The sequence below is a fragment of the Vigna unguiculata genome, chromosome 8 (genome assembly GCF_004118075.2).
Source record: "Vigna unguiculata cultivar IT97K-499-35 chromosome 8, ASM411807v1, whole genome shotgun sequence".
Lineage (NCBI taxonomy): Eukaryota > Viridiplantae > Streptophyta > Magnoliopsida > Fabales > Fabaceae > Vigna > Vigna unguiculata.
The window spans coordinates 10,914,996-10,937,202 of record NC_040286.1 but is presented as its reverse complement, the minus strand read 5'-3'; the positions used below and the strand labels follow the sequence as shown (position 1 = coordinate 10,937,202).

At 33.7% G+C, this 22,207-nt stretch overlaps 2 protein-coding genes and 1 non-coding gene across 3 annotated transcripts; all 3 read right to left on the bottom strand.

The window, feature by feature from the left end:
• Positions 1 to 241: 241 nt before the first annotated feature.
• Positions 242 to 313, bottom strand: TRNAQ-UUG. Its single transcript has one exon. It is a non-coding gene; the product is annotated as a tRNA-Gln (tRNA).
• Positions 314 to 2,955: 2,642 nt separating this feature from the next.
• Positions 2,956 to 8,017, bottom strand: LOC114195680 (ras-related protein RABC1). Its single transcript, XM_028086226.1, has 6 exons — positions 7,581 to 8,017; positions 6,016 to 6,084; positions 5,298 to 5,363; positions 4,512 to 4,633; positions 4,237 to 4,365; positions 2,956 to 3,366 (listed from the first exon to the last, which is right to left on the bottom strand). Exons 1-6 carry the CDS (start codon positions 7,720 to 7,722, stop codon positions 3,256 to 3,258), a joined length of 639 nt encoding a protein of 212 aa, XP_027942027.1. The 5' UTR covers positions 7,723 to 8,017; the 3' UTR covers positions 2,956 to 3,255.
• A 4,233-nt stretch (positions 8,018 to 12,250) lies between these two features.
• LOC114194597 lies at positions 12,251 to 13,647 on the bottom strand. The gene has a single exon (XM_028084934.1). The coding sequence runs from the start codon at positions 13,514 to 13,516 to the stop codon at positions 12,518 to 12,520; it is 999 nt and encodes a 332-aa protein (XP_027940735.1). The 5' UTR covers positions 13,517 to 13,647; the 3' UTR covers positions 12,251 to 12,517.
• Between the last annotated feature and the right edge of the window lie 8,560 nt (positions 13,648 to 22,207).

Here is a 22,207-nt window from a genome sequence, read left to right as displayed (position 1 = left end):
AGCTGTCTGTGGGCCTTTTCTTTGGACTTCTCAATGCTGCTTTTTTCTCTGTTCCTTCTTTGTTGGGCTTTCAGGATTTCGGAAATACTTTATATCAAATTAAAACTGTTTTGCTTTTTCTCCACCTGAAAGTTGCGTCATCATTTTTGTGTATTGGTGTCAGTGCACCTTTTTTGTTATTATCTGGACCTGAACGCTATGCAGAAAAGATTTTTTGACAAAAAAAGGAAAATAAAAAAAAAGGTCGTACCGGGAGTCGAACCCAGGTCGCTGGATTCAAAGTCCAGAGTGCTAACCACTACACCATAGAACCATTTGATGACAAACGTAAAACTAAATCTTATTTATAACAACTTTCACTAGCTATAATAACATTTCTATTCTATACTTGAACGATGGATTTTAGTAGCAAACCTACGTAATGTTGCGAGCCCCGGGAAAATATTTGACGTCATGCAAATTACATTTTTATTTAACTTTTAATATTTTTATAAATTTTAGGTTTTAATTTTAAATGTAGAGAAGTGTTTGCAATTATTATTTTTTAAGTTGATTAAATTCTATTTTTTAAAAATAAACAAACTCTCTTCCAGTCATCATAGTTACCAAATATTAACATGACGTCTTACAAAATCTGAAAGATTTTATTAGAATTTCAAAAACGCACTAACAAAGTTTTAAAATGATTTCATGTTTTAAACTCATTATAAACGGCTAAGTATTTGGATATAATATAGAAGAAGTTAACAAGCATGTTGTTTATTATGTTACTTAAAATATGTCCAAATCTCAGTTAATTTTATAAGATTAAGTTGATAAAACCTTATTAAGGATTCTCCTAGCAAAATTTGTTTGGTCAACTACATTTCCCTTTTATCAAAACCTCACATATTGCTATATCCGTTGTTCTTATACTCCATATCAGTAACGAAACTTGGACAAAATATTTAGGGGTGTCAAATTAGATTTGTTATATATAACTTTTTTAGTTAGAAAAAAAAAGTTTTTCATTTTTTTTCTTCATTTCCTCTTCTTAAAACAAAGCACACATAATAGTAGAATTCAAAAAAATATAACTATTATTCGTTATTATATCATGTTATTATATCATGATACCAAACCATGAATATCATTTTAGATAAGCTCTTCGTATCTCACCAATTTAATTGAGTGGGTATTGTCAAATTTGACGATGCTTTTCCTGGATTACGTTCTAATAAATTTTTAAATTCATTATATATAACTCTATGAACTTTAGAGATTTGTTTTTCTTTGTGTTGAATTCTTGGTTCTCATGAAAAGTTAAACGTATATACACTTTTTTCATCTTTATCACAAACCTTCTTCCTTAAAAAAAATAATCAATTTTTTTACTCTTTATCATAATCTTTCTAATATAAATTTATCACATATCACCTATTTAGAAAAAGATAAAATTTATATTCACAAATCACAATTACCACAATGCAAAACATAACAATACTCATACCACTTTAATTAAATAAGTATAAATTCAAAACTCAAAAAAAAAAATTACCATAGTAAGCGGAAAACACAAAATCCATAAATTTCATAATTAAGGGTTATAATAATTTGAGAAAAAGTATAATTAAGGTTCATACCAATTTCATAAAAGAATCCCTAAAATCATAATTAGGTTTATACTAATTTGGGATAAACTTAATTTGAAGAAACATACTAAAAGAATCATAAATCTAACATACATAGATCATAATAAGATACTAATATTGTGAGAGATCATGTGAGTATATATACTTCAATCTCAATCTATGTGTTTCCTAACTTTTGTTTTCCAATCTATCTCTTTGTATTTATTTCTCCTCACACACTTTCATGATAATCTCTTTTATAAATCAATATCTCCATTAAATTTTTTATTTTATCTTTTATTATAATTTCCATAATATAAACTTAATATAAATAATATATAAATATAATTTTAAAAAAATACATACATATATATATATATATATATTATATAATAAATTCCAAAAAAAAAATTGGGGATGCCATAACTCCCGTGTGTCATTTAATAGTTCCGCCACTGCTCCATATCATTGATGTGATGGGATATATTAAATATTTCATTTTATTTAAAAATACTGATTTAATTTTGTGAAAATTAATTAAACTTTAAAGTTAATTTTTGTAATATTTTGAAGTAAGTCAAGCGTAGCAGAATCTCTCTATCGAAAATCCCACATAATTTAAAAATAAACTACTCAAAATTACACATTGGAAATAATCCAAACTAAAAGTACCAAAAGTAACATCAATTTAATGTATCAGTTAAAATATAATTAACATATATATATATATATATATATATATATATATATGTGTGTGTGTGTGTGTGTGTGTGTGTGTGTGGTAGTATCTATGTATTTTAAACAAACTAAAAAATATTAGCTTGTAACAAGTCTTTACTGAACCATTTGATTTGTGTTAAATACAGAGTACACCCGCCACAAATTATTACGTTGCCATTTCCTTTATTGTGGGGCATTGTCCATTATAAGGTGTTATAGACATTTTCCCGAGAAAAACTGTACGTATTCTTGAGTTTAACAATTTAATAATACAAACATGCACTTCATTGAATTTAAGATTAGTGTAATATACTTTTAATTTTTTTTAATTAAATGTCAACCGTCGAGAGGTTACATAACCTCTCATCAGAATTCTTGTTTCAGAGATAAATCACTCCTTATCAGCATCGTGTTTTCTTTTGCCCTGTCTTCAATCCACCGCGTCAAATTAATCTAATATTCCAATTGTTCTCTTCTAATTACAATTTGAGCCTAATATCTAATGACCATGACATGACTAATTATTGTTAATTTAATAACAAGATACAATGAATCATGGCTATGAATTTACAGCTTTGCCATATCTGCATACTGGTTGCAGATTAAACAAATATATGATGTTGCATACTAAAAATTCCCCCTACTATATGTGAAGCACACCGTTGATCATGTTAAAACATCAAAAGGGTATATAAACAAACGTTATTCATATGCAGGTGCACTATGAACTATGCCCAGATGATTGCTCAAACCAAATAAAATGGAGATCTTTAAACATAAGGTATATATTCTTGAGAAGAAAAATAATTTAATCTTGGTATACATGCTATAATAAAGTTATTTTGTTACACGTAATGAATTTAATTGCGCTTGAAATCAAGATCATACCAAGAAGTGGAAGGTGAAAGCCCCTTAAGCATGTAAATCACGAGCAGCAGCCACCACTTGAAGCATCAGAACTTTGTGCTTTCTGCTTGAAGATGTTCTTTTTCCCACCAGATGAGCCCTCAGCCAAGAGACTTGGTGTCTCCAAAATCTGCAGATAAACAGGCAAACTCGAATTTGAAGCATTTCTTTCATTTTTGAGGGTGTTGACTTGTAAGTAATGCAAATAAATAGAAGTAACAACACCCTAAATTCTTTTGCAAAAGTTGCCAAAAAGTAAATCTTGCAATCTATGTCAATAAATAGTATTTTGTGAACAAAAATGGATGGGATATACAACAATTTGGGTATTTGAGAAGCCTGCACCAAATTTCAGTTTGCTACATAAAATTAACCATTTCAAGCTTACAGCCCAACATGTTGCCGGCATTTCATGGAGGTAAGAAATAAAAGACAAATGTACTCCATTTAAATACAAACAGAGCAGCTGTTGTGGCTACCAAGATTGGTATTGCTTATGAATTGCAGTGCAAGTACTGTTCTCAATATTGTGAGCTTACTGTCAGTTGTTTTGTATTTTATTCTCATTGTTTCTTTTGGTTTAAGTTATCTCAGACAACTAAGATTGCACTTTCCCAAGGGCCAGGAGTTGTTTGATTTTGCATATTTATATCCCATATAACAGGCTTAATGGCTAGAGCATATGGGTAATTTTTGTTTGTATTAATAAACTTAAGAATCTTTCTATTGTGAAAAAAATCCTTTCAACCATATAATAGCTTTAATTTCTGTTTTCAATCATTCGCACAGCTTGTATCCTAATAACAAGAGGCTAATTCTGTTCATCGTAAGTTACTGTTCATTTCATTGCTTGAAGTTAAGTTTTTCGAAAAATATTGTATGAAAAGACATCACCAAGAACACAAGCATAGCAATAATAATCCTTTCAAATATTTCAGTGTCCCCCTACTTGCTGTTTCCTTCTTTGGAGGATTTAGGAAGAGTTTCATTATATGTGTACCTTCATTACAAGCTCATCAAAACACTGTGCAACATTGACTCTGGTTTTTGCACTGCACTCAGTAAACAGGCATCCATATTCCCTTGCAAAGTTTATCCCTTCATTTTTGCTGACAACCCTTTCACTTTCCTGAAATACGAGAGAGCCTATTAGGACGAGGATTACTTTCTTTCATGCCTACTTTGAATATGACAGCATTTGCAACTTACAGCACTAATGAATGAAGACTGACTCTCAATTTCTTAGAAGAGTAACACAAAAGTTCACTAACACACCTTATCAACTTTGTTTCCTACAAGCATCTTGATGCAATCTTGATTGGTTGAGTAAAGGTCAATTTCTTTAGCCCATATATCAGATAGATTCGTAAAAGTTTCCCGCCTTGTGACATCATATACTGTACATAAACAACCAAGAATCATTGAATAGATGTATAGTATAAACTGCAGAAGAATATGATTCTATGCGTAAACAATTAAAACAGTCACATCATATTTGGAAGAAAAACACGTCCAACATCTATAAATAATCTATGAAATATGTCCAACATTCTCGTTGCAGTTGAATTTAGTTTACGATAAATTCAATTTGAAACAAATTTCCTGCAAGTAAAGGTCATATCGCTAACAGAAAGGACATATTAACCATGACATCTCACCGTATCAGGTATTGGAAGGCTCCTCCTCACTAAGGGTTTACCACTGGACAGTTCTTCACAAATAATAATTTTGCAAAATCATTTGACAAAACGTGCTTTATAGACAAGAATAAATTCAACATTTAATGACACCATACACATGTGAGGTCATCATCAAAGGAAAACATTGACAACATACATGTCATCAATGAAATCCATTTTAATCACCAGTTTGTTGTCTTTATAGAATATATATTCATAATTGATAAAATTGAAATATGTACAAACTATATAGAGCCATGTTGTATGATTTACAGCTCAACAAGATACCAAAATATAAACAAATAAGAAATGCAGTGTACAACATATGCATTGGATAGCAAACTAAAATATAGCGAAGTAACAGAGAAATCAAGAAACATACCCAGAATTATTCCTTGAGCTCCTCTATAATATGAACTAGTAAGTGTTCTAAACCTTTCCTGTCCCGCTGCACAAAGAGAAAATACAAAGTATTGCAATTAAGTTATTCCAGTGAAGGTTGACATGACTTCTTTAAAGGATAAGTCAAACAAATTTGCAACAAGTGCAGAATTCAGTATATTAGAAGCTGCTGATCTCTGTATATGAGACATATACTGCACAAAATAGCCAGAGCATTACGTGTCCTCTTAAATATACATTGTACATATGCTGAATATCAACAAAATATATTTGAGATAGAATTCTATAATACACTATACTAATCAATTAGCAACATCAATATCATTGATAAGATGCATTCCAGTATGCTCACTTTAAACAATGTTACAGATCTTTCCTAATTCTGTTTAAAGCTCAGCGCTAAGATTTGTAATCTTGATATCAAAATCAATGTGGCATCCTAATATATGTTAATGAACCAACAGTGAGATATTCAACATTAAATTTCAAAAGTTTCATTTTAATTGCGATGGAAAATGTTGCAATTAAAGCTCAAAACATGAGAGCTCCATAGCTTCACACTCACTTAGCAGTATGAGTTCATAGCAATGGTAAAAGTTATTCGCCTTAAGCCCCAACTAATATAGAATTTTGAAAGTATACAACAGAATAAAAGGGATTTGGCCTCTCAAAATGTTATAATTGAAAATTGAAAATACCTGTGTCCCAAATAGCAAGTTTTAACTTTTTTCCTCCAATTGTAACATATTTAACTTTGAAATCTACACCTGCAACACGATTATAAGAATCAATGCATATATGACCGAGTAGAAAATATAACTTTCTCACAAATAATTGCATGAATCTCCCTAATTATTCAACAAACCACATGGATATAAACTTTCGTAATGGGGTTATCAGGACTGATGCAGACAAACGCTCTATATTTCTTTTAACCAAAATAAAATATTAGAAACAATAGAATGTTACTTAACATTGAAGCCAGTATTCTCCAATCCTGAATTAGATTTGATCCTCTATAACAGATACTACTAGATCCAGTAAACAGTCAAGTGTATGAAGCCTGATCTGACTGGCCATAACCTGTCAATCAAGTAGACTAGGTACTGACTTGTGTATTGGGAGTCAAAATATGTACAAGTTAGCGTTGTAAATGAGCTAATCTAGTAATAAATTATGAGCTTATTTCATTAATTTCTCAATCAAGCTTGTTTGTTTTACCAACCAAATAATCTTAAGCATATGGCTTAGATTTAGGCTTACTTATACAAATGACTCATGCTCGGGCATCATAGGTTTGACAATAAAAGTTCGTGTGAGGGAAAGTGTGTGTATACATGTTAATCTCAAATAAGAAACGAGATATATTTAGCAAATTGTAATTTTATAAATAAAAAAAAATTATACCTGACTTGCACATTCTCTTTTATACTTACATCTCTACTTATTTTTACTTCATTTTCTAACACAAAAAATACATATCAAATACTAAATTTTAATTAATCCACGTATATATGAACAAGCTAAAAGTTGCTTATTTTTAAACAAGTCGCTGCCAAGAAAAACTCTGACTCATTTAAACAAATGAGTCAGTCAGAGTCATACATTTTTGCAAGCCCAACTTGGACTTTCAAGTGCTCGGCTTGGGTCGACTCATTTACACCCTTAATGTTGGGAGTGGTCACTTCGACCTTGTCCAGTAACTTGGACTACAATGCCACTGAACCATATAATTAAGTTCACAAGAACACATGACTAATTAAAATTATGAGTACCAAGATCTCAATGAGCTCTTCAAATATGAGACGTTAATAAAACAAGAGTAACCCCTATAAGTCTAGATGAATTAGAAAGACATCACCAACCAACCAACCAACCACATCCCATTCCATCGATAACTATATTACCACATCACTTAGAAGAAGAAAATTGCTAGCAACACTCTTTCGGGTGGAAATTGATTACAAATAAAAATAAAAAAAATTCAAATCAGGATAGAGGATATAAATAAGAAGTGAGAACCATCCAAAATTTATATTTCAAGAGTGCTTCAAAAGTGTTAGAGGTTGTATTGTAAGTTTGTAACATTACTACGCATCACAAATCCACTAGGTAACTAACACTTCAAACCTTGAACTACAATTTCTACCCCTTATAATTTCTTCCAACAGTGATCATCGGAGAGAAACTCTTGAACTAAATTTTACAAAATAGATAACAAAATCAGGGTGGGAGAATTATATATATTCTAAATGTTACTAACCGATGGTGGGAGAAAGATCCTCGAAATTATCGGAGGTGAAGCTCAAAAGCAGGGTGCTTTTGCCAACGCCAGAATCCCCAATCAAGAGAAGCTTGAACAAGTAATCGAATTCGGGTTGACTCGACGAGGACGAAGCATCCATTGAGAATCCCAGATGAGAAATTGAATCGACAATGCTTGGACTTGGGTCTTAATTTGATGGATAAGTTCAATTTTGGATTGGATCTACGAAGGGGTTTTCTTTGCGTTCTTTTTCTTTTCTTTTTTATTCGGTTCCTTGGAATTTGCTTCGATTCGATGGAAAGTGGAAGGAAGCAGAAAGTGAAGGGAAAGGATTGAAGTGGAGGAGTGTTTAGAAGGTTATGGAAAACCCGTTTAAAGTTTGTCGCGTGCTTTTTGCGGTGATTGTTTCGGTTGTCGGTGTTTTCGCACCGGACTTTACGTTTCTTTGATTAATGGGAGAAAATCATATTATATATTTTTAATAATAAAATGTAAATTGTTTTTTGGTAAGAAATTTTAGTAATTAAAATAAAAAATTCACTACTTAATTCTTAAACAGTATTTGAACGGAGTAACTAAAATATTTTAGATTTTAATTTTTTTATATAGTAATTTAATTTTTTTAAGACAAGATGCTATATTAAAAATATATGAATAACTGATATTTACTTTCGATCCGAGATAATTCGTTTCTAATTTTAGTCTAATGATCTCGTCTTGACTTTCAACTTAAGCTTGTTCCTCTCGACCTTTAGCTCGAACTAACTTAGTTCAATTTTTGTGTTGAAAGTTTCACATTAACTAGAGATAACGTGAATTTAAAGTATATAATTGAGTGCAAACCTCACCTTATAAACCACTTTTGAGATTGAGTTAAGCTTAAAGTCTACTTCTTAACATGGTATTAGAACTTATCTTAACGAAATTTATTATTTGTTAGACCTATTGTTCCACCTGCTATCGAACCACCCATTAATGTCTAATCTCACGCTCGAGATGTATATGCCTCAGCGTGAGGGAGTGTGTTGGAAGTCCTACATCGGCTAAAGGTAAGGTCAATTTACAATATATAATTGGATGCAAACCTTATCTTGCAAGTTCGTTGTGTAAGGTTGAGTCGGGCCTAAAGTCCACTTCTTAACACTTCAGGCCTTAACCGACTCAGCTCAACCTTCGGCTTAACCGACTCATCTCGACCCTCAACCAAGGTTAACTCATCTCAACCTTCGGCCCGAGTCTAGTCATCTCAACCTTCACCCTAACTAACTCCTTTTGACCTTTGGCCATAATCAACTCGGCTCAACATTCATCTGGGGCCGAAGCAGCTTAACCTTCGACCCAAGTTGACCTGTGTTGACCTTCGGTCAACCCTGACCTCTCTTGACCTTCGACCCATACCAAATCATTTTGACCTTCAAATCTTATTGACCCATCTTGACCTTTTGCCCTTTCTGATTTGTCTCAACCTTCGGTCCGACTAACTCAACTCGACCTTTGGCCTATGCCAAATCGGGTCATCCTTTGGCCTACACTAATTTGGTTCAACCTTCGGCCTGCATCAATTCATGAATAACTATATTATTATAAACATAAAGGGACACCAATATTCTATTGGTGAATTCTTTCTAGCTGCCATAATCTAAAACTAGTTGACCTTCTAAAGCATCAAAGGTTTAATTGTGGTTGGATCTCGCTTAACCACAAGGATTTGAAACAACATGTCTACATCAAGATCTCTTTAAGAGTGTGCTTAAAGTTCATGACACAAACAACTTTTTGAAAAAGTGGAATACAGGGTTGCGAAGTCAAATAATTGTGGTAGACCTTGTGCCTTACTCTAAAGAAGAAGGAAACTACCTACCTTAGGCTCATGTCATGTATCAAATAAGTTGCGTAAGGAAGCCACATGCATTTAATGTTTCATAGAGAGCATTTACATATTTATGTGCTTGAACGTGATCAAACGATAATCAATGAAGATGAAAGCCTTATAAACCTCACAACATCTCAAAAGGGATTTGAAATTATTATTTTCTTTTTATCTCTGTTTAAAATAATTCTCTTCGAAGAAGAAAGGTGAACGATGCTTATGAAATTTTTGTCTTAATGATTTCAAGAATCTTAAACCTTTTTGTGTGCAAGGTAGAACAATGTTTTTGTTCATAGCTATGTAAGAAAGTGTTTATAATCATATATTTCTCTTAAGACATTTATCTTTTTTAGTTAATGAAATTTGTGATCTTTGAGATCATAACCTTTGTAATCAAAGTGTTTAGCTAGGAGTGATTAGGTTCAAAGAACAATTGTGCTTAGCTATAAGTGATTGAGTCCAAACAGTACTAGTAACTTAGCCAAGAATGGTGGTATTCAAAGGATATTTATAGTTTAGCCAAAGTGATTGGGTCAAAATAGTATTTATATCTTACAGTGGTAGTTTGAATTAGTGGAAACTTCATCGGGTTAATCAAGAAGTAACATAGTCTGGATTTGTTAGACGAATATGTATGAAAATAACCTATGAAATCTCACTATCATTTATCTTTTATATTGCATTCTATTTATTTTCATCTAATCAAAGGAGAGTTTTTTCAAAAATCTATTTTAAAAGATTATTTGACAATGCATCTTCCTTGTTGAAGTTGTGTCTGATTAGCTTTATGAAGCGCATCTCTCAAGAAATAACTTTAAACTTCTTCTATTTATGCCTATCAAACGAAGTTTTAAGAAATTTTTTCACATGTAAATACAAAAGTCATTCTTCCTTCGTGTGTATTTGACTTGTTTTTCATAAAGATATATTTATGTTTTTTTTTTGTAAAAGAACTTAATAAAAAAATTCTTAAAATAATGTTATGTCTAGAGATCTTTTCTCCAACACATAACAATCCAATTTTTCTTCTTTTCGTCATAGTAGCACAATTCATTCAAGTCACAAAGAATATTGCCAAATGTAACATTGCATAAATCATTGTATTCATAAATAGTTCAATCATATCTCAATATTTTCAAGGAGCAAGATTTTTTGAAAGTCATGCTCATTGACCCAAAATAAAACATGTGGTCTATGTCCAAATTATATTTTAGGTGGAATGATTCATGGACAACCTTCTTAGTCATTAGGGATAACCAATGAATCTATCGTCACAAGTAATGTTTGAACTTATCTTGATTTTAATGAAAAGTTTATATATTAATTATATAAAGGTATAAATATGAATATAGATAATATCTAATTTTTTAAATTGGATATGAGAATATAACGAGTATATAAATATCCTACTTATCCTATCTATGTCCTTATACATATCCCAATAATCATCTCTATCTTCATATTTATCTGTTTTAAATTATTAAAATACACTTAGTTTATTAGATAATCTAAAAAGTTTATAACAAAATTTAATTTAGTGTTTTTTTGGTAGCTTATGTCTAAGACACATACATCATTTTTACTCTTTATATAATTATTTGACTTTTATTTAATTATTATTTAATACTTTTATTTTATATTTACATAATTAAAATTTATATCTTGATATTTGTTATTGAAAGAAAGAATACATTTTTTACATTAAATACTTTATATATATATATATATATATATATATATATATATTATTTGGTTAAAATAACATGAGATTCAATATGAATATGTTATTAAAAAATATAAAAATATAAAAATACATATAAAAACATCTCTACAAAAAGATAATAACTTCGAAACATTCTCTCATTATCGATGATAATTTTTTTCACTATTACTCTCTTTTTCACCTACTCACTGGAGTGTCCCTTATGAGTAGTTCATTCAATTTTACTTCTCTTTGACATTTAAGTACTCATTTATGGATAAACGATCATTCCATTTTGTATCTATTTGTCATTTAAATTGAATTTATTTCTCATTATCATCCACAACTCTCATTCACATTCCAAGATTATTTGAGATTTCTCTTCCTTTATAACTTAACCAAAGAAGTCCAACTTATTGTAAAACCAATACTTAAAGTTGAATTCTTTTTTCCTTATATATATAGTTAATATTAGTGACAAGAAAATTCACTATAAATCATCCCAAATTATCATTTTTTTAAATGAAGAAGACATATTTTGAAGAAGTTCTTCTTCATAAGCATATCTAAAAATATAAAATAAGAGAAAAAGAATTGAAATTATATTTTAAGCATAAACTAATTTAAGAAAACATATCTCCTGTATAGTTTCTAGAAATTTTTAACTTGAGCTTACGAGACAAACTAATTTTAATTTCTAAAATTTTGATTCTATTTTTCTTTCTTTTCTAAATGTATGCCTAAATATGCATCAGGTTCAATGCAATTTATTACAAATGAACTTTCAAAGATTGTCCAAAATGCAGTAAAATAAAATAAAACAAATTCATGTAGGGTCATTGTTAATGTACACAACCTTTCTCCTTTTGTAGAAGTAACCAATCAAATTTCACTCTCTTACCAATTAAGAACAACCAATGAGTCTTTTAATTATAACTCGTGATTCTATTTTCGCTCCACCTCATACTCAATGCCCAAATTAATACGCTGATAGATACTGCTTACCATAACATTATTCACACCCACAAACCAAATCTAATCCCAACAAAACACACCTCACACCATTTATTATCATCATTGCAAAAAAAGAAAAGATAAAAGAAGCAACATCACAGTTCTACTTTGTAACAGCAAATCAAATACATACACAAGAATAAGAACTCTCTGGGAATCATTTTTCTTCATATTTTCCTTAATTTCACACGCAAAACGATGACATGATCACAAAGTATAACATATACAGCCACATCATCAACACAAGCAGAGGTTTTCCGTTGGTTTTTTTTTATGTTGTTCTTCTGACATATATAACAGATAAACAAAACAAAAAATTTAGCAGAAAATTCATAGTTATGTTGTACATTAAACTTGGTACTGTTCGAGCTGAACATCCTTGGCTGTCAAAGGCACATACTCTCCTCGATAAACTTCAAGATAATCTGCTAAAGCTGACTTGTCAATATTCTCATGGTGAAAGGACTTGCAGACAAAGTAGATCACAGTTTGAACAACAAGCCCAAAGAGGAACAAACACGACAAGAGCAAGAAACAAAGAACACCGTACGCTGTTTTGTCCACAGAAATCACGCTCCATCCATCCACCACAGTCTCCTTGAACAAAACCCTTATCAAAACAAAAGACCCAACAAGAGTAAAAAACACGAATATCGACAACACCATCTTCCCCTTTATCAACTCCTTGCTCCTCAACATGGCTCGAACCCCCCACGAGTCCTCCAACACAGTCACAACACTCGCCAGTTGCCACACCACGGTGAGGTACACGAACCCAACGAAGTACAAAACCGCTATCACTGCAAAAACCACAAACCCGGCGGTGTTCAACCCGATTGAAATTGCCCACAAGAAGATAACCACCATGGTCACGATGTTGTAAGCGAAAAACGCAGCGAAGGCGCATAAGAACGTCAACATGAGCCTCTTCCACACCTTGGGGACCACCCTCATCACCTTCTTGAAAGTTACGTCTTTTGCTGTGTAGATGGAAGCGATGGTGTAGACCACAGCGGAGGTAGAGAGGAGGGAGAAGATGAGAAGCAGAGTGAAGTACACGAGTTTGAAGAGCACCAGAGTGATCCATTCGGAAGAGATCATGTCCGAGAGCTTGTTGTATTGAGGTGTGTTGGGGTTTGTCTCATCCATGACTATGGAGTTGTAGAGAATCTTCCTGAAGAGGAGGGTGGAGACCTCTATGTGGAGGAGGAAGATGAATGAGAGAGGAAGAATCAGTGTTAGGGTGATGTAGGAGAAGATTTTCCGCCATGAAAGTATGATCTTGGAGGCTTCTTTGTAGACACCAAAGAACCCAACAAATTGCATCTCTTCTTGTTCTCTGTCCATGCTCTGCTTTGGAACTTTTTTCAATGGGGTTTTTGCTTCAAAAATGGTTTAGTCGGTGGGTGAAGATGTGGAAGGAGATCGTGTTTGGGAAGAGGATGAATGGTTTATAGCAAAAATCTAGAACGTCTTTGTTTGGAATTGTATCCAACAAAGTACCCTTACTTTTCAAATGAATTGCGTTTGTTGAAAAGTCAATTGACCACTTTTTTCTTTTCCTAGCTAATAAATAACGATTAATATATATATATATATATATATATATATATATATATATATATATATATTTAACAAAATAAAGCATTAACGTGTGTTTGATGTATTTATTAGATCCATAGACAATTTAAATTTAATTTGGTGGATGAAGTACTATTATCATGTATGTGGTTGTAGGTCAACATGAATGGGAAATAAGAGAAATGAATGAAAAATGGCAAACCCGTAAAATTGCGTGGAAATGGGTAGTGTTTGGGGAAAAGGAAAAGACCAACCCACCAGGCAAGGAGTGATTCACGTCGACGCAAAGACTATAAAATAGTCTTTGTATAATAATTAAAATGAAGGGGTTTAGGTCAATATTTGGCATAGACTACACATCCACGCGCTTTGGATTTTTTTTTTTGTTCCTGGAAATTTCTCAATCTAAGACTAGACTTTGAATCTTGATTTAAGATGGACATTTATTAATTGAAGACCTTGATCATTATAAACATTAATTTAATATTTTTTTACTTTTCTTTTTAAGTTTAATTATGTTTTTGTTCTGTAAAATGATAAAAAAAGGCAAATTTATTTTTTTTAAGTTTTTTAATTTTAGTCCATTTAAATATAAAAATCATGTTTTTTTTATCTCTAAATGTAAGAACGAGTTGAATTGAGTATGGAAGCTATGCTTAAAATAAATAAATAAAATCTCTTTTAAAATATTTATAAATAGGTTTAAAAAATTTACCTAACATTTATTTTAAATTATATCTTTTTAAACCTTAAGCTCTTTCTACATTCTTTAAAATTTTAGATAGATCATCTCTATCATTTATATGACAAGATGACATACATAATTAAGAATGTAACGTCATAGTTATATTTTGGATACAACTTTGTGTTTCCTTCCTTCTTTTCTTTTGAGATATGACTTCCCGCACCATATCTTAACACCCTATTATTCTGGAATTCATTTTTCGAAACACATTAAAACATATCTGGATTTTTTTTCGGAAGACAATCACCCATCTTTTATTACAGTACGAAAATGAATTTTTGGAAACTTTTGATGGGTGCAGCACAAAATTTGATAGGTTGCAAGTAATAGCTCTTCTTTTAATCCGGTGTGGTTCTTCCCCTTAAGCATATAGGCTTTCTTCTTGCACCCCTTATTTTCTTCTTCTTGCATCCTCAACTTCTTCAAAATGTCACTACTAATCTTTGACTTTGGCTAGGACAAAAATGTTTAAGTAGGGTAAAATGTCTCCCTTCTTTTCTTGCGGCCCCATCTCCAAATTGTGCGCACCAACTCCTTCCTTACTCCCTCACCCCCTGCACTTAGAAGCATCCCAGATTTCTAAATCCAGTTTAGTATTGTCCCAGATTTTGAAATCTAACTTAGTATGCATGTACCATTGTTTGGAGCATATTACTTTATAACTTCTTCTACTTGAAAGCTTCATGTTTTGGTTTGGGGTATATATTTTTATGCTTTTTCTTCTTCTCCATGAAAATTTGAGGATTTTTCATCTAAGGCCAACAATTTATGCCTAAAATTTAATTTGATATCAACTTTCTTTGTCAAAACTTAAAACCAAGCTTTTAGTATACTTTGTGGACCAACGTTAAACATGAGAATAAATGCCATGGAACCTATGGCATCCAAAAGCCATGGCATATTAGCTTTGATACTTTCCCATTTGGTTGTTCTTACAAGAATACTGCACACATGACAAAACAACAGAGGAGTTAGAATATTGCTTAATTTAATTTTCTCCCTATATTAATTCAAATTTATTGGATTGTAGGACCGAAAGAAAATTGTGAAACAACTTGATGATGAAATAAAGGTACTTGAGTATTCTATCGGTTGCTTTTAGGCCTTATGCAACAAGTAGATTAAATGTGAATACTTGGTCAATCTGTCCTGATTTCTTAATTTATTTGGTCTCTCGCTTTTTTTCCAAATGTGTGGCATTTTGTTAAATAATAATAGAGGAATGTTAGCAACTGATGAAGGCGTGACCAACCATGACACCTCCATAGAAGCTCCCTCAAGAAGGATCACTAGAAGCATGTATAGAGGGGAGTCTTATATTCCATCATCTTTATCTTTGTTTTGCATTACTTTAGTTTAAATTCCCTAAGTTGGTTTCTAGTTGACTTATTTTGGTTGACTTGTTGAATTTGACCCAAAGTTAACCTTTGACCAAGATTAGCTTAACTTAAACCAACATGCTAATCTTTGTTTGTCTAATTTTGTAGGTAATTAAGAGAAAGTAGAGCATGCTAGGTGGCACATGATGATTGGAGCATATGGATGAGGTGGAAGAGAGAGGAAAGCAAAAAACATAAAGTAAAAGCAAAAGTAGACATGTACATTGTCTCCTTTTGCCTTTTTGGTTTATTCCTTGGAAGGCTACTTGGTCTCCTTCCTCTTTTGGCCTAGAATCCTCATGGAAATGCATCCACCAACCACATGCTCTCCTTTTGGCCGAGATTTACTATGGCTTAGGATATTAGTGTTTGCTAGTTAATCCTTTTCATGTTTGTGTATTTGCTAAATGACCCCTATGGACTTCTATTTAAAGCGAGCTCCTTGTCTTGTAAAAGGGTTGATCATTTTATGTTATAAACTTTGTGTTTCAACCACCAAATTCCGTGAGCTCTCCTTCCATGAAGTGAACTCAGTTTTGCCTTATCTTGCTTGCAAGTAGCGGCACCATCACTCATCTCTAGGGTTTGGTTGGCTTAGATCCCCCCCTATGAGTGGCGTGCTTCTTCCATTATTCATCTTCTATGCTTTCCATTTTTATTGTTTCTTTTTTCATTTTTCTCTTTAAGTGTTGTTATTGTCGTGTGTGTTTAAGCTTGAATCCAACTCTCTTCCTCCTTTCATGAGCTTGAGAAATGAACCTTCATATCTAGATAGCTTGCTATCTTAATGTCTAGTGAGAATTTTCAAAAAGCTTTCTTAAACAACTTCACCATATTCACAACTCTAAAAGAAAACAAGATAATCCTTCATCATTTGGTATCTAGAGCCTAGGTTATCTTGAATATGGTGATTTTCTTGTGCTAACCTTTGTTTTGGTGGCTTGTTTGGCTTGGAGACCTCTCGGCCTTGTGGTGTTCAAGATGGTGTGCACATAAATTTTCCATTTCACTTGAGGTTAAAGTATCTAAAAACCGTATCTCTTGATATATGTTGTTTGGTGAAGTGAAAACATGAAATTTTGGTGTTGTGTTTTCTGTGGTCGAGAGCTTGCTAAGTTGTTACCATGCCAAAATTTTTCTTCACATGTTGAAAGTCTTCTTAAAATTTTCCTAGCTACTTTTTAGTCTCTTGTCATATGCTTCTTTGAGTTTTCTTGTTCTTATTTATAAGTTTTTGAGCTATTGCATGAGATCTATGCCTTGTGTTGTTGTATACTCCTTGAAATTGATTTTGACCTAATTTTTAAGGAACTAAGTGTTCAAGACACCCTAAAACATCCTTCTCATCATCTTAAGTACCTAGTTTTGAAAAGAAAAATTATTTTCATGACAAAAAAATGTTTGGCCGAGAGCTACAGTGTTCCTTGGTGAGTCCATTTGGCCATTTTTACTAGGTGTTATGCTACCAAATTTTATACTTGGATTTTAGGTGATATTGGCAAATTAGTTCCATGCTTTAACTTGGTTATGATCTTTCTTGGTGTATGCATAATTTGAGGTATAATCTTGGCTTGTTCAAATGCTTTCCATAGAGTCTTTAAAAGTGCTTTTCATTGCTTTAATCTTGTTCAAGTTTTGTCTTTAAAGCAAATTTCCTTAGAAGTTAAACTTTCTTGTTTTGAGCTTTGCTTGCTTGTGTTTAGGTAATCTTTGTTTTGTCTTAGTTGTTTTCATTTCCTTGTTTTCCTAGAGTGTTGTGTCCGAGCCACTTGTTTTGTTTTTGAATGGTTTTCATCACTTTAAAGGTGTTTTCACTTGTTTGGAAGGATTTTGAGTGCTAGCCTTGCTTGTGTACTTTGGGGAGTGTGATCAAAGACACTTGGGTGCTTGTGAAGACCACACTTGGTCTCGTGTTTGGGATTGTTTTATTATCTAACATCTTGTTTGTTGCGGTTTTTTGTGAGTTTGGTGTAGGAACATGAATATGGATCCAATCTTGGAAGTAGAAGAGGAGGAGGAGTCGGCTTCACCTTATTCCCCTCCCATGGTGACTCCTATGGCCCAAGAAAGTGAAGAAATCACCCTTGCCAACAGCCTACGTGAGATGGAAGTGAGTAGAAGGGAAACTTTTGATCAATTGAGGGCGGATAGGAGAAAAAGTGAGATCTTCCTACAATAGCACAGCTAAAGACTTGAGCTTAGAGAAGATGAGAGGAGAAGGAGGAGGTCCTCTTCCGAGGACTCTAGCCATGGTGGAATAAGAAGAAGGCACGACCATGATGGTGGTGGAAGGCGCAATCAACTCCCACAAAGACAACCTCCACCAATCAAGATTCCAAAGTTTAAGGGGGAGAATGATCCAAACCTCTACATTGAATGGGAGCAAAAAGTGGACCAAATATTTAATATTCATTTAGTTAGTGATCAAGAGCAAGTAGACTTAGTAATTTTAGAATTTGAGGATTATGCCATGACATGGTGGCATCAATTGTGTATGGACAATATTAACCAAGAGCCATCCACGACCTCTTGGATGGACATTAAGACTTTAATGCGCGCTAGATCTGTTCCTTCCTACTATAGGAGGGAGACTCTTTTGAAGCTCCAAAGGCTTCAACAAGGGTCCATGTGTGTGAATGAATATTTTAAAATGAAGGAGTCCATGCTTCTCAAAGTAGGACTCCAATTTGAAAGTGAAGACAAAAAGGTAGCTAGATTTGTGAGTGGTCTTAGAAGAAAAGTTCAAGATGTAGTTGAGTTGTATGAGTACTCTACTATTGACAAAATTTTACACTTGGCCTTAAAAGTTGAAAGTCAATTGAAAAAGAAACAAGAGGCCAAGAGGAGTACTCCTTACAATGACTACTACTCTAGGACTTGGAAAGGAAAAGAAAGAAAGTATGAGAAACCTCCTTCCAAAGACCACCCACCTAGGGCCCATTCGTCTAGGACCTCCCATGAAAGTGCAAACTCTTCTCCATTGGAAACTACAAGGATGAGGTGTTATGTGACTTAGTGCCTATGGAAGCAACTCACATTTTACTAGGAAGGCCATGGCAATTTGATAGAAAAGCTTTTCATGATGGCCATACCAACAAGTTTTCCTTTAGCTTCCAAGGGAAAAAAGATTACATTACTACCTCTTTCACCAAGAGAAGTCAATGAGGACCAAATTCAAATGCTAAAGAAAAGAAAAGAAGAGAAGGCATAAAAGAAGGCGCAAGGGCATGCCAATGAGTCCAAGAAGAGCATGATCACCCTTAATGGGGTGAAAAAGGTAATGCTTGCCCAAAAACTTATCTTCTTAGCTTATTCTTGTGAATCTTCCCCCTCCTTCCAAAACCCTCACTCTAGATGTCCCTTAGACTTGTCATTAGTCTTAGATGAGTTCAAAGATGTTTTTCAAGAACCAAAGGGTCTCCCACCCCTAAGAGGTATAGAGCACCAAATTGATTTCATACAAGACTCATCTTTGCCTAATAGGCCAGCCTATAGGATTAGTCCCGATGAGGCTAAGGAAATCCATAAACAAGTGAATGAGTTGTTAGAAAAAGGGTGGGTGCAACATAGCATGAGTCCTTGTGCAATGCCCGTGATTCTTGTCCCCAAAAAGGATGGAACATGGAGAATGTGCATTGATTGTAGGGATATCAACAACATAACCATCAAGTATAGGCATCCCATTCCTAAGTTAGATGATTTGATTGATGAGTTACATGGTGAAACCATATTTTCCAAAATAGACTTGAAGAGTGGGTACAATCAAATTAGAATCAAAGAAGGTGATGAATGGAAAACCTCTTTCAAGACTAAGTTTGGATTATATGAGTGGTTAGTCACGCCTTTCGGCTTGACCAATGCACCTAGTGCACTCATGAGACTTATGCACCATGTTCTTAGAGAGTTCTTATGGAAGTTTGTTGTGGTATACTTTGATGACATTCTTATTTATAGTATGTCTCAAGATGACCACTTGCATCTTTTAAGAAGTGTGTTAGAGACCTTAAGGAAGGTATCCTTGTATGCTAACATGGAGAAATGTGTGTTTGGGATGGATCATGTGATCTTCCTAGGTTTCTAAATAAATCAACATGGGGTCCATGTGGACCAAGAAAAGGTGATGACCATCAAGGATTGGCCTCTCCCAAAGAATGTGAGTGAGCTTAGGTCCTTCCATTGGTTATAGGAGATTTGTGCCAAACTTTAGCATCATAGTCGCCCCTCTCAATGAATTGGTCAAGAAAGGTGTGGTCTATAAATGGGGCAAAGATCAAGAGAAGACTTTTGAAACTTTAAAACAAAAATTGATCAATGCACCGCTCTTAGCCCTCCCTAACTTCTCCAAAACTTTTAAAATTGAGTGTGATGCATCCAATGTAGGTATTGGGCCGTTCTTCTCCAAGAAGGATACTCCATAGCCTATTTTAGTGAGAAACTCAAGGGGAGTCACATCAACTACTCCACCTATGACAAAGAGCTTTATGCTCTTGTGAGGAATTTGCAAACTTGGCAACACTATCTTCTTTCAAAGGAGTTTGTGATACATAGTGACCATAAGTCACTCAAATTTTTGAAAAGCCAAGGCAAGTTAAAAAGAGACATGCTAGGTGGGTTGAGTTCTTAGAGCAATTCCCATATGTGATCAAACATATGCATGGAAAGGCTAATATTGTGGCGGATGCACTATCAAGAAGGCACTCCCTCCTTTCCATTCTTGAAACTAAATTTCTTAGTTTTGATCATATTAAGGAGTTGTATCCAAAGGATGTTGATTTCTCCCCCATTCTTAGTGAATGCCACCAAGGGGCTTACAAAGACTTTTACCTTCTCAATCAATATCTTTTCAAGGGTAAGAGACTTTCCATTCCCCAAGGTTCTTTAAGAGCATCACGCATTAGAGAGGCACATGAGGGAGGTTTAATGGACAATTTGGGCCAAACAAGACTTTAGAAGTCTTAAAAGAATATTTATATTGGCCTCACATGAGAAAGCATGTAGATAAGCATTGCAAGAGTTGCATAGCATGCATGAAAGCCAAGTCTAGAGTCCAACCCCATTGTCTTATACCCCCTTGCCCATCCCTTCCAAACCTTGGATTGACATTTCTATGCATTTTGTCTTAGGCTTGCCAAGAACAAAAAAGGTAGGGATTCCATTTTTGTGGTTGTGGATAGATTCTCTAAGATGGCCCATTTCATTCTTTGCCATAAGATTGATGATGCAACTTATATTGAAAGTCTTTTCTTCAAGGAAGTTGTGAGACTAGATGGCCTACCTAGGTCCATTGTGAATGATAGGGACTCCAAGTTCCTAACTCATTTGGGGAGAACTTTGTGGGGTAAACTTGGCACCAAGCTTCTTTTCTCCACCACTTGCCACCCCCAAAGTGATGGTCAAATCGAGGTGGTTAATAAAACCCTAGGGCAAATGTTGAGATGTATTATAGTACAAAACATTAGAGAGTGGGAGTAACTTCTTCCCCACATAGAGTTTGCCTACAATAGGGTTTTGCATTCCACTACTTCTCATTCCCCTTTTGAGGTTGTGTATGGGTTCAATTCCCTAACTCCTTTAGACCTCCTTCCCCTACCCACTCATGAGGCATGGACTTGCCAAGATTGTGAGGCCAAAGCCAAGTACATCCAAGACTTGCATTCGCAAGTCAAGGAAACCATTGAGAGGAGAGTTAAGAAACAACAAGAGGATGATAATAAGGGAAGAAAGGAAGTCATCTTTCAAGAGGGAGATTGAGTTTGACTTCACTTGAGAAAAGAGAGATTCCTTACTCAAAGGAAGTCTAAACTCCTCCCTAGAGGGGATGGCCCCTTTCAAATCATTAGGAGAATTAACAACAATGCTTATGAGTTAGACTTACTCCCAAGCTACAACATAAGTAACTCATTCAATGTCTGTGTCCTTTCTCCTTTTGATATTGGGTTTAAGAATTCGTGGTCGAATTCTCTCCAAGAAGGGGAGGATGATGAAGGTGTGACCACCTCCTTAGAAGCTCCCTCAAGAAGGATCGCTAGAAGCATGTCTAGAGGGGAGTCTTCTATTCCATCATCTTTATCTTTGTTTTGCATTACTTTAGCTTGAATTCCCTAAGTGGGTTTCTAGTTGACTTATTTTGGTTGACTTGTTGACTTTGACCCAAAGTTGACCTTTTGACCAAGATTAGATTAACTTAAACCAACATGCTAATCCTTGTTTGTCTTCTTTTGTAGGTAATTAAGAGAAAGTAGAGCATGGCTAGGTGACACATGATGATTGGAACACATGGATGAAGTGAAATAGAGAGGAAAGCAAAAAAAACATAAAGTAAAAGCAAAAGTA

Excerpts from the sequence above, each read along its gene's own strand:
- LOC114195680 (XM_028086226.1), bottom strand. The coding sequence starts at position 7,722 with ATGGATGCTTCGTCCTCGTCGAGTCAACCCGAATTCGATTACTTGTTC. Across the intron at positions 4,366-4,511 it reads TAGGAAACAAAGTTGATAAG|GAAAGTGAAAGGGTTGTCAG; the intron begins GTGTGTTAGTGA and ends CTCGTATTTCAG. Across the intron at positions 3,367-4,236 it reads TTGATGAGCTTGTAATGAAG|ATTTTGGAGACACCAAGTCT; the intron begins GTACACATATAA and ends GTTTATCTGCAG.
- LOC114194597 (XM_028084934.1), bottom strand. The coding sequence starts at position 13,516 with ATGGACAGAGAACAAGAAGAGATGCAATTTGTTGGGTTCTTTGGTGTC.